General features: G+C 56.1%; 1 protein-coding gene across 4 annotated transcripts; it reads right to left on the bottom strand.

Annotated features, from left to right (window-relative positions):
* Positions 1 to 2,372: 2,372 nt before the first annotated feature.
* PLPP2 (phospholipid phosphatase 2) lies at positions 2,373 to 11,150 on the bottom strand. 4 transcript variants are annotated; one of them, XM_019434055.2, is made up of 6 exons: positions 10,979 to 11,150; positions 8,025 to 8,176; positions 7,498 to 7,811; positions 3,607 to 3,664; positions 3,205 to 3,381; positions 2,373 to 3,060 (listed from the first exon to the last, which is right to left on the bottom strand). In XM_019434055.2, the coding sequence occupies exons 1-6, from the start codon at positions 11,028 to 11,030 to the stop codon at positions 2,911 to 2,913; spliced, it is 903 nt and encodes a 300-aa protein (XP_019289600.1). In that variant the 5' UTR covers positions 11,031 to 11,150; the 3' UTR covers positions 2,373 to 2,910. The 4 variants fall into 4 exon arrangements, with proteins under 4 accessions (XP_019289600.1, XP_019289603.1, XP_053753306.1 ...); XM_019434058.2 differs by having other exon boundaries at positions 7,498 to 7,688; positions 10,979 to 11,149; XM_053897331.1 differs by having other exon boundaries at positions 11,020 to 11,148.
* Between the last annotated feature and the right edge of the window lie 695 nt (positions 11,151 to 11,845).

Here is an 11,845-nt window from a genome sequence, read left to right on the forward strand (position 1 = left end):
ATCGTGGCTGTTTGCACTGTTACGGCCCAAACCATCACTGTGGCCTTGGTCTTCAGGGTCACTGCACCAGGGAAGAGAGGGCGGCTCCCTGAGCCCCAGCTCCCTGTGGGCTCCGGCTGGGAACCTCGCCCCGTTCCCTGACACAGACACAGTCCGAGCCTGGATATGTCCTCCTCCTGTGCAGCAAGGGCTCCATCACTGCCCTCTGCTGTGTGCTGGGATGCCTCGGCTCTGGGCCCGGGGCTCCGTCACTGCCCTCTACTGTGTCCTGTGATGCCTCAGCTCCCGCGCCCCGGGGCAGTTTCATGGTGGCTTTCCTGACGCCTCCAGCAAGTTCATGACATCCAGCACGCTGGCGTTCTGTGGCATCCAGGCCCCCCTCCTGCCTGTCTCCCATAGCACCAAGGGCAAGGTCACGGAGGCCAGAGAGATGGTCTCCATCCAGGGCTTCAAGGCTGCATCTGTGCCCCCAGGTGCTACATTATCCCCCTGAGGCCTGGCCAGAACACCCCAAGAGGGGTGTGGCATAAAGACAGCTTCTATGGGCAAATAAAACATTAACAGTTAACAGTAAGTCACCCATTTTGCAAATATTTAATTTTTTTTAATGTTTCTTCTCATTTTTGAGAGAAAGAAAGGGGGGGGGCAGGGGCAGAGAGAGAGGGAGACACAGAATCTGAAGCAGGCTCCAGGCTCCAAACTGTCAGCACAGAGCCTAACGCAAGGCTCCAACCCACGAACCCTGAGACCATGATCTGAACCAAAGTCAGACGCTTAACTGAGCCCCCCAGCGCCCCTGCACTTGTTCAGTACAAAAGTCAAACTCACGGGTCACCTGGGTGGCTCAGTCCATTGAGCGTCCGACTTTGGCTCAGGTCATGATCTCACGGTCTGTGAGTTCAAGCCCCACATCGGGCTCTGTGCTGACAGCTGGGAGCCTGGAGCCTGCTTCGGATTCTGTGTCTCCCTCTCTCTCTGCCCCTCCCACGCTCATTCTCTCTCTCTCTCTCTCTCTCTCTCTCTCTCCCTCTCTCTGTCAAAAATAAAAAAACTAAAAAAAAAAAAAACAACAGTCAAACTCACTGCTTACAATGTCATTGAAAAGGTGAGCTCTGGATGCTCTGCATCATTTGAAGGCACCAGCCTCTTGGACGCATGCAGGATCCACCACTCGCGGTGCGTGCCCCTTCTTGAGCCACTGCTCTGTCCTAGGCCCCAGGTTTGCCTCAACTTCATTTTCTGTTTTCCCCAATTGCAAAAGCCTTCCCTACACTAAGATTTTGATCATGTCTCCTTTTTAAAAGCATGTACTTCTCACGGTTAGTCTCCATCTATTTTACGTCTATTTCACTTTGGTGAAAGGTGGGGAGTCGCCATTCCCGGACTGAGTAGGAGCTGGTTCTGAAGCCCCAGGTGAGTGACCACAGGGGAAGAGTCAGGACAAGGGAGCTGCAGCTTTGCGAGCCCTCCAGGAATGCAGGATGTGGACTCGGAGCCCCAGGAAACCCAGGTATGTCGGTTAAAGGTGGGAACTTCCGAGATGGGAAGATTTAAGGGCAGGGTCCCAGTCAGTTGGAGGGGATCACCAAGCAGAAAGGGGGATAAGGAGCCCAGTGCCAGGCCCATGCCCCATGTGTGACCTTTCAGGCTCCACCATAGGAGGCTTGGGGGACAGCTCTGCAGATTCCGGCCCCTCTGACTATACCTTAGCCATATGTGAATTTCTTCCCAGGAGTTTCCATTTGAGGACCTCTATTGGGGGAGCAGGATGGGGGAGGGGCGCTTTCAGTAGAGGCCTCCCTATTGTGAGGGGAGAGCGTTTCTCCACTGACTCGGCACTTGGGGTTTCCCCAATCCTAGCCCTCCGCCTGGGCCCAGACACCTGCAGGAGCCTCGTGCTGCTGCACCCGACCCCTGACCCAAGCACCGTGCCATGGGGAAAGTGCACCGGGCAGCTGGTGCATTCTCCAGCTTTCCCCTTGCTGATAGGACCAGAGGAAGCCAGTAAAGGCCTGGCTGTTACTTTCATTTGTCTTCTTGACTAAATGGATTCATAGACAATTCTTTCAGTTTCTGGACCCAATTTCAACATCCAGGAAGTGCCCCTCCTCAAAAAAAAAAAAAAAAACCACCACAAAGCAATTCTTGGACACCACAGGGGTATCCAAGAACTCAATTCTGACACTGTCTACCTCAAGACAGCATCAGGTTCTACAGGTTAAGGACTCGGTCCCACCCCCCACTTCAGATGCCAGTCACAAGCCCCAGGCTGTTACCTGTGCTTCTAACCCACTGACTAGACCGGAAGGTCCCAATGACCTCCTCCTTAGGGTCTCTATTTGCTTGAGTGGCTCACAGAAATCAGGGAACACTTAGGTTTACCAGTTTATTAAAGGGTGTGATAAGCATGAATCGACAGCCAGATGAAGAGATACACAGGGTGAGGCCAGGAAAAGAGTGTACCACTCTCCCCTCATCTCCAAAGGGCAACATTGCCACCAGCCACTTTGACTCCTGAGCTCAGCTGAGCCCCAAGCAAGGAAGTGTCTCCCCCTCTGCTGTACGAACAGTGCTCAGAATGGCCATAAGGAACAGAGGCTATCATCAGTTGTCGAGCAAACACTCTATTTTACTCAAAGTCCACATATACATTACCTTTACAAAAACAGCATCTAGCTGGGTCTCTTGGTCCCCCTCTAATCCACCAAAAGGGAGAAAAGAGGACAAAGTCCCTCTTTTAAACGCTGGGGCTGCCCTGTGCACCCCCAGACCCCTGGTCCAGTGCACAGCAGGCAGAGTTAGTGGAACGCCCACCAGCGGCCAGCACAGGGCACCTGGAGCCCTCACCACCAGGCTAGCAGAGGTCCCTGCCAGGACCATGAACACGCAGATGCACAGAAGGACCCCGCCTCAAGAGGAGGAGACCGGGTACCCATAGTGGTTGCGGTCAGCTTCACCCAGGGTCAGAGTCAGTGACAGGCTGGGCTTCCGTCCCAGCTCCTCCTCCTCCAGGCAGCGCTGTGGGGGCCGGGACTTAAAGAAATCCGAGACATAGCGAACCTAGGAGACAAGACAAGGGCTGATGGGGGCAGGGGAGCGGGAAGGTCGTGGGGGGTGAGGGATGGGCTCTGAGGGGGAAGAGTGGAGTGGGGAGGGAAAGAGGATCCCCCCACCCAGGGTGGGTCTCCTGACCCAGGAGCTCACCGTGAGGCCGGCCACCAGTGCCCCCTGCAGGAGGCCAACAAGGACATCACTCCAGTGGTGCTTGTGGTCAGACACGCGGGTGTAGCCGACGTAGAGAGCAAAGGCCAGCAGGAAAAACTGCACTGTGGGCCTCAGAAGCCGCGCCCACTTCCAGCAAAGCCGTGCCTGCACGTAGAGCTGGGGGCCGGAGGGCAGCCATCAGCCCAGGAGCCCGCTGGGCTCACCCCACGCCCAGGGCGCAGACGGGAGTGGAGGCCAGGAACACAAAGCCAGCAGGCCGGGAGCCTCCAGTTTCTAAGAACAAACCAGTCACCTCGACCCATCACTACCTCCCCTTCCCCCTTTTGCAGAAGGAGAAACTGAGGCCCAGTCCCACAAGCCAACCCTGGGAAACAGACTCACCGCCAAGAACATCATGCAGTACATCCCAAAGGAGGAGTGTCCAGAATAGAAAGACAGTCTAAGAAAGGAGAGCACAAGTGTCAGGAGGGGCTGCACGGGGAACAGAGCCCGGGGCCCAGGCTCAGAGACCGAGAAGCTCACTGACATCTCTGCCTTCGAAGTCCCCGGCCCCCTGGCCCCCAGCCCCCTGTGTATCCCACAGTCTGGGACCCAGCAGAGGGAGGGTTTTATGGGGAAACGTGGCCCCTTTTCATTTCCCTGACCACACAAACAAAGTCTCCAACTGGGGCTCACAGTCTTTGACAAGGATACCGTAGGCCACAAACTCAGAACCAGGGCGGACAACTGTGTAGAGCAGACAAACAGATAGCACCACAGTTTGGGGATTATTTCCCATCTGTGGTTCTTGATGCAGGAATTAAGCTCAAGGTTTGGCAAAAAGGACATCAGTGGACAAGAGAATGGCAGATTAAGGAACTCCAAAGGTCCAGCCCTCCATAAACATAATGGAAACACTCGTACGAACAGAATCACACTGGCAGTGGCCAGCACCAGGACTAGCAAAACAGACCTCTTTGCACGGATTTGTGATGGTCTGGACCCATCTGGTGGATGTGCAGAGCTACCCCACTCTCCTGTGGCCGACTCAGCTACCTGGGGAATTGCTCTGAAGCCTTTACAGCAAATGTCTGTCACTGCTGCCCAGGGCAATGCATGGCAGCTGAGGCACAGGGACCCACCAGGAAGCTCAGGAAAGGAGCCCTTGGCTCTCACCTCCGGCTGACCTTCAGGTGCTGCGCAAACAGGAAGCCTGGCTGAGCTCGGAAGGCAGGCCCCGACACAGCACACACAGCCCATCGGCAAACTCAGAGAGAGGTCTTTCTCCCAGTGCCAGATGTTTAAGGAAATCTCTGTCCAAGTACTAGCTGATCGTGCAGCTAACAGAAAGAACTTCAGGGCCACACGTGACAAAGAATACAGAATTTACAAAATTAGTTCAAAAGGTCGCTAACCAACCGACCGACAACTGCAACGAACAGCAACAATAATCGCCGGGTGGGAGAGCACAGGATATTTCCAGAGTTGCTACATGACAACATTAAAGATGCCCAGCTCTCAACCAAATAGTCACAAAGCATACAGGGGGGAAAGTGTGGCCGATACACAGGGTGAAAAGAAACCTGTTAATAGAAGCTGTCCCCAGGATGCCCAGGTGCTAGACTTACTGGACAAAGACTTTTCTCTGGCCATTTAAAATCTGTTCAAAGAGGGAAACAATGTCTCACTAAACAGAGAATACCAACAAAGAGACAGAAGTTATCCAAAGGAACCAAACAGAAATTCTGGAGCTGAAAACAGTAAGTAGTATCTGAAATGAAAAATCGCTAGCAGGTCTGAATGGGCAGAAAGAACCGTGAGCACGGACACAGGTCAACGGAGACGATTCAACTGGAGGGACACAGAGTAAGAAGGGAGAAAAAGAGGTAGGCACCAGGGATGCCCACACACACGGGGGAGCCCAAAGAGGGGAGGAGACAGACAGGGGCAGAAAGAGTATTTGAAGACACATGGCTGAATACTGCCCAAGCCGGATCAAAGACACGAACGTACACATCTAAGAAGCTTGAGAACTCGAATGGGAGAAGCTCAGAGACACGCGTAATCAAACTGCCAAGGACAGTCAGCAAGAACCGTGCACACCGCAAGAGAAGAGACTCCTGTGGTACGAGGGTCCTCAGTACGATTAGCAGCCGGTTTCTTGTCAGAAGCCATGGAAGCCAGAGGCAGTGGGGTGATACTTTCAAAATAACCAAGAATTCTAGGTCTGGCAAAATCACCCCCTAAAAATGAAGGAGAAATTCAGACATTCCCAGATAAAGAAAAACTGAGAGAATTCATTACTCAAACACCCACCCTATAAGAAATTCCAAAAGGGAGTCTTTCCAGGAGAAATGAAGGGTGCTAGACAGTTAGCTCAGGCTCACACAAAGATCTGAGATACACGAGTCAAGGTAGTTACACAATACAACCATCAGTATTCATGTACTTGAGCTCGTAATTCCTGATTGTTTTCTAACAATTTTATGGGGCGCCTGCGTGGCTCACTTGGTTAAGCATCTGACTTTGGTTCAGGTCATGATCTCGCAGTGTGTGAGTTCAAGCCCAGCGCTGGGCTCCGTGCTGACAGCTCAGAGACTGGAACCTGCTTCAGAGTCTGTGTCTCCCTCGCTCTCTACCCCTCCCGCCACTTGTGTGCTCTCTCTCTCTTTCTCTCAAAAATAAATAAATTGGGGCGCCTGGGTGGCTCAGTCGGTTAAGCGTCCAACTTCGGCTCAGGTCATGATATCACGGTTCATGGGTTCGAGCACATCGGGCTCTGTGCTGACAGCTCAGAGCCTGAAGCCTGTTTCAGATTCCGTGTCTCCCTCTCTCTCTGACCCTCTCTTGTTCATGCTCTGTTTCTCTCTGTCTCAAAAAAATCAGTAAACGTTAAAAAAAAATTTTTTTTGAATAAACAAATAAAAATTTAAAAAAATAATTTTTTAACTGCACATACAGATGGGTGTTAGCTAGATTTATTGTGGTGATCATTTCAAGGTAAATACAAATGTTGAACCATGTTGCACACCTAAAACAAACATCACATCATATTAATTATGTCAATTATACCTCATTTTTCAAAAACCTGAGTAAAACAGCAATTATAAATCTGAGTTGATGAACACACAATGTATAAAATATAATTTGTGAAAATAATCTCATAAGGGGGGCAGAGCTATATAGCCACAAACTTTCTGCACAGTCAGTAACTAACGTAAAAGGCAGTAATGAAGAAATTTTAAAGCCAGGATAAAAGAATATGTAGAAAACAAATAACAAAACACCAGAAGCTCTTTCTTATGGGGGATTACATTAAATATAAATGTATTAACCTCTCCAATTAAAAGGCAGAGGTTGCAAAACAAACTTACAAAGTAACATAACTTTGCATATGCTGTAGACCTTCAAACGCACAAACAGGCTGAAAGTACAAAAGTGGGAAAAGCATTCCATTCAGACAGCAACCAAAAGACAGCCAGAGTGGCCATGCTGCTATGGGACAAAACAGACGATGAAAAGAAAAGAAAAAAACCATTCGCAGAGACAAAGGACGTTACACAGTGATCAAGGCACACGTATCAAGAACACATCACAATCACAAAGACACACGCACAGAACAAGAACACCGAAAGAAGTGAGGCAGAAACGCACACACCTCACATGTGAGCACAGACACTGGAGAGGCCAGACAAAAGGCTGCACGGTGTGTGACCCCACGTGCGTGAAGCGTCAGAAGAGGCACACCCACCCACAGGAAGGGGGTTCGTGGGTGCCAGGGGCTCAGGGAGGAGGCAGTGCCGGGGGCATGGAGCTTCTTTCTTGGGATGATAAAAAGATTCTGGAATAAGAGAGTGGGGATGGCTACACGACACTGTGAATGTACTAAGAATCAATGAATTGTACATATTAAAATAGTATAATTCGTGATTTTTAGTGATGTGAATTTTATTTCAAAATTTTAAACAGGAAAATAGATGGCAATTAATTGATAAGTTTATCAGAGAATGTGAGAGCACAGAGCAGAAGCCGGACAGTGGGGCCTGAGGTTTGGGGGGCTGTTCTGCTCAGGACCCCGCATCCCGGCCCCACCTCACATCCCCACACCTCCCCAACCCAGGCCCACGGGCCCCACCCGGCCTCACCCCACCTTACCCTCCAGGAAGCTCACCCTTCCACATCCAGCTCCTGGGGGTCCTGCTCTAGCCCCGACTCCTCCCCCAGGGGTGGGAACAGCCGTGGCTCAGGGTCCCCAGCATCGCCCCGAGTGAAGGCGGCCGGTCCAGCACCCACCTGGACTCGGTGACGTTGGCGGGGCTTCCCCTGCACACCTTCTCCACCTGCACGTACACGGAGCAGTTGACGCGGCTCCAGTCAGGGTCACACACCGCCAGGAAGTTGGGCCGCAGACGGCCGATCATGTACTTGGCCAGGTCGGTGAGCGACTGACTCACCGCAGCCCCAAACAGGAACGTCCCCAACACCTTGTAGACGGCCGCCACGTAGTTGTTGAAGTCGGAGCGGGAATAGAGGCGGTCTGTGTACACCAGGTAGGCCTCCCCGGCAGAGACCTGCACAGGGAGCCGCTGAGGGCACTCATGGCTGGGCTGGGGAGGCAACTGTGAGGGTCTCCACCAAGCCCTGGCTCGCTGGGCCTCGGACTCCCCACAGAAAGGGCTTCAGGGTGCCTGGCCTCCCCGAGTCTGCTGGGATTCTGGGAACTCCAAAGGGGGGGCCCTCTTCCCCACATACCATTCAGGGCAAAACTTGGCCCCACCCCCAGCACCCAACCTACCACCCTCCAACCTCTCCTGCCTTACAAGGATGATGGTGGCTGTGATGGTGACCCCAGCCATGAGCCCGTGGGTGATGGTGTCTGGACGGTAGGGGTACCGGATGGAGTCATCTCCACAGTAGAACCCTCGCTTATATGGTGCGTTCACAAGCGTCAGGATGGCAAAAGGCAGAGAGGCTGGGGGCAGGGGAGAGAAGCCAGTGGCCACACGGTTCTCCCCATGCTGTGTGGTCCCACCAGCCAAGCCCGGGGGCCACAAATGCCAGCCTTTGTCGGGCACTTGGCCACCTGCCTCGGCCTTCCCTCCCTGGTTTCCTCACCTCCGCGTCAACCTGACGGCGAGAAGGAGCTTTCCCCATGGCGAATGGGAGTCTGCTCCCTCATTAAAACCCCCTCATGGTTCCCCATCATCCTCAGATAAACACCAAAATCCTCCCCGGGCCCACTGTACAGCCCCCACCCCCCCTCCCCCCTCACTCACTCCCATCCAGCCTCCTTTCTCCTCCCTGAGCAAACTCCATAAGCATGCAACCGAGCTCCGTCCCTGAGCTACCTTCCCATGCAACCAAGCTACCTTCCCTGAGCTCTGTCCACCCTTCCTGACTGCCCACGCTGGCGCCCCTTTCACAGAATTTCTGTTCTCCACGTCTCTGGGCCTGTATGCACTTCTGCAACATAGTGTGAAACTTGATTTTCAGCACCGCCCAAGGGGCTTGACGGACACCTGAGGGGGGCCCACCATGTTCAAGGCTGTCCCCGGAGCCTGCCCAGGGCTTGGCCTAGGCAGGTGTTTTAATAAGCATCTTTTAAAAGAAGAGAGGCCCTCCCCGCCCTTCACTGTAAGGCAAGCCAGAGAGACCAGGAACGCACCACAGAAAGGGGCAGAGCTGAGACACCTACATTCCTGCCTTTAACCCTGAGCCGGCCAAGGGCCTCGACGCCTCAGTCCAAAGACATATTCAGGAGCCACAAGTTCTGGCAGAATAATGAAAGGCATTGCTGTAGTACTGGGGTCCCAGGACCCCGCTGAACCAAGGGTGACAAACGAAGGCAGGGTGCCCTTTGCCCCCCAGCAGGACAGGTGACAAGTGTAAAAGGGTGTGACTCTTCTTTGGCATGAATACCGCAGGAGGCAGGGCCAACTCCTCCTCCTAAGACACCGAATTTAGTGCTGAGTCAGGGGAAACACAGAGGTCTGCCCACGGAGCCGAGTGTTAGGGATAAAGAATCATGGGTCAACGTGACTGGAATCGGGGAGGCCACACAGAAAAGAAGGTGGATCAAGGGAGCTGAGGAAGTTCAGGGCAGATCTGGGGAAGAGCTCCAGGCAGAGGGAAAGGCAGTCCCAGAGAACAGCAAAGGACCCTGCCTGGACGGCTGGAACACTGGGACTGGAGGGTATTGTAAGAACGGGAATCTTGCGGTGAGTGAGGTGGGAGACACCAGAGTGCTTGGAGCAAAGGAGCAGAGCATGTGTTCAACGGGTTCCCTCAGGCTGCTGTGAGGTAGGGCAAGGGCAGAGGCAGAGAAGCCAGGCAGGAGACCCCCAAAGTTGGGGGGGGGGGCGGGGGGAGCGGGGAGGCGGGGCCTAGAACGTGCTGAGCCAGCAAGTCAAGCCCCATCCCCGCAACCCAACCACGGCAGGGGCCGGCGCAAGGGGCCTCGGCGCAGGGTTAGCCTCCGCCTCCTGTCCCCCAGCCCCAGCCCCAGCCCCTTCCACTGGAGGCTCATCACCCTCAGCTGGAACCAGAGCTGTGGATTCAGGAAGCAGAGCTCAAAGCACTGAACTGGGGGCCTTTCCCTGCCTGGGAAACTCTGGTTCACACCCTCATGGCAGACACTTCCAGAACCTCCCTGCCTTTACATCATCCCCGCCCCCCATTTTTTCATCAGGGTCCTTGTCACCCAACGAAACTCAACTTCTTATATCGTGAAGCTTCAAGAATGGTAGCGGGGTCTGCCTGGGCCTCGAGCGCCTGGCACAAAGAAGCAACACTGCCTGCAACAGGTGCCTGAACCTCTCCGGGCTGAAACAGCACCTCCCCTAGACTGTTCCGTGGAAAAGACTTAATTATTTGCATGTCACTTAGCGTCTGGGATACATAAGTGCCACACTGATGTTTAAATGTAAATAACAGGTGCTCAATAAATGATGGCTAGGGCTAGCAGATGGCTAGTCCCCCCTGTGGACCTCTTCCCGTTACCACCTGGCCCACTCCAAAGAGCTTAGGGTTAGGGTTACGGTTGGGGCTGGCGCGCGATCCTTCAGGGCATTACCCCTCCGCCCTTCAGCGACCTCCGTCCCGGCGGAGGTGCAGGAACCCCACACGGAGGGGGTGGGGGGTGCGACTTAGGCCCGAGGGGGCCCCTCCCCGCGCCGGGGGGTAGAATTCCGGGGCCATTGTCCGCACCGCCCCGGAGCAAACACTCAGCCTTTGTTCCCGGGACCCTGGGGGAGGGGCGGGGAGGGGGGCGGCCTCGGGCCACCCCCTCCCCCAGCCTGGCCCGCAAACCCGCCCGACAGGTTTGGTCTGAGCCGCCGGAGGCGACGGGTCCACCCGTAGCCCGGGGCCCAGCCTTTCTCTCCACCTGTGCACCCCCCACCCCCACCCCGCCTGGGAAGGGGGTTCGAATCCCACCGAGCGGCTGAGTGTGCCCGTTGGGAACGCCGATCCCGGGAGTGGGGGTGGAGGTCCTCCCGGCGGTGCCCCGCCCCCGGCCGCGCCCCTGGCCGCCCAGAACCTGGACCGCCGCCCGCGTGAGTCACCGCCCCGGCCGGGGGCCGCAAACCCTCCGCGACCCGGGACGGCCGAGGGGGTGGGGGGGCACGCAGGCCGATGTGGGCGCCGAGGTCACCCCAGAGCTCCCCGCCTGCGGCCCCCACCCCACCCCCGCTACAAACCAGCCCTCGGGGCGCCTGGGCGCGCACCGCCGGGGAAGGGGTCCGCCCCGCCACGCGCGGGGCCCCGCGGCTCTTACCGACCAGCACGCACAGCACGTCGAGCAGCACGAAGACCCACCTCCGCTCCATGCCGCCCCCGCCCCGGGCCGCGCCCGCGCCCCCCGACGCCGGTCCCAGCGCGTCCCGTCGCGCCCCGACCTGGCAGCGGGGTCACATGGGCGCCGAGCTGGGCCCAGCAGGGGCGGGGCGGGGCGGGGCGTGCAGGGGAGGGCAGCGGAGGGCAGGGGAGCGGCGGGAGGGCGGGGCGGGGCGGGGGCAGAGTCCGGCTGCGGCGGGCAGGGAGGGGCCGGCTGGAGAGTTCCTGCGCGTGGGGGCGGGAGACCCCAGCCCGGGTCTGGAGCGCGGGGAGGGGTCGTCCGCGCCCTGGCCGGGAGGCTGAGGGACCGAGGCCCAGAGTCACCCTCAGACTGGGCCGACTGAGTCGGGGAAGGGCCGGGTGGCGAGAAGGAAGGAAGGAACCAGCGAACCAGCGAGGGAGGGAGCGGGCGAGGGGCCAGGCCCCTTTCTGAGCCTCGGTTTCACTCAGAGAGGGGGGGCGGTGCTCGCGCTGCGCACATCTTAGTACGTCTGAGTCAGGAAGTGCCTAAAAAGTATGAAAACCGATGGGGTGTCATGGCTTAATCGCGGGGTTTTTTTCTCTCCTCCTAATGCTGGAAGCCCTGGCATTCCGGTGATGCGTGGCGTTTCAGAAGGTCAGGCCCCTCAACACCCACCGTGGAGGTTGTTGGCGCTGTCCCCACTTTACAGAGGAGGAAACGGAGGTGGCAGGAGGTAGACGTAGGAACTCGCTCACAAGCTGGTTAGGTTCTGTGCCCCGTGCCCCCACTAGGTCCCAGGGAGCCCTGAGCTGGGAGGCGCCCAGGAGTCAAGAGCATCTAAGATAG

This window comes from Panthera pardus, unplaced genomic scaffold (assembly GCF_024362965.1).
Source record: "Panthera pardus isolate Hobbes unplaced genomic scaffold, ASM2436296v1 HiC_scaffold_8, whole genome shotgun sequence".
Taxonomy (NCBI): domain Eukaryota; kingdom Metazoa; phylum Chordata; class Mammalia; order Carnivora; family Felidae; genus Panthera; species Panthera pardus.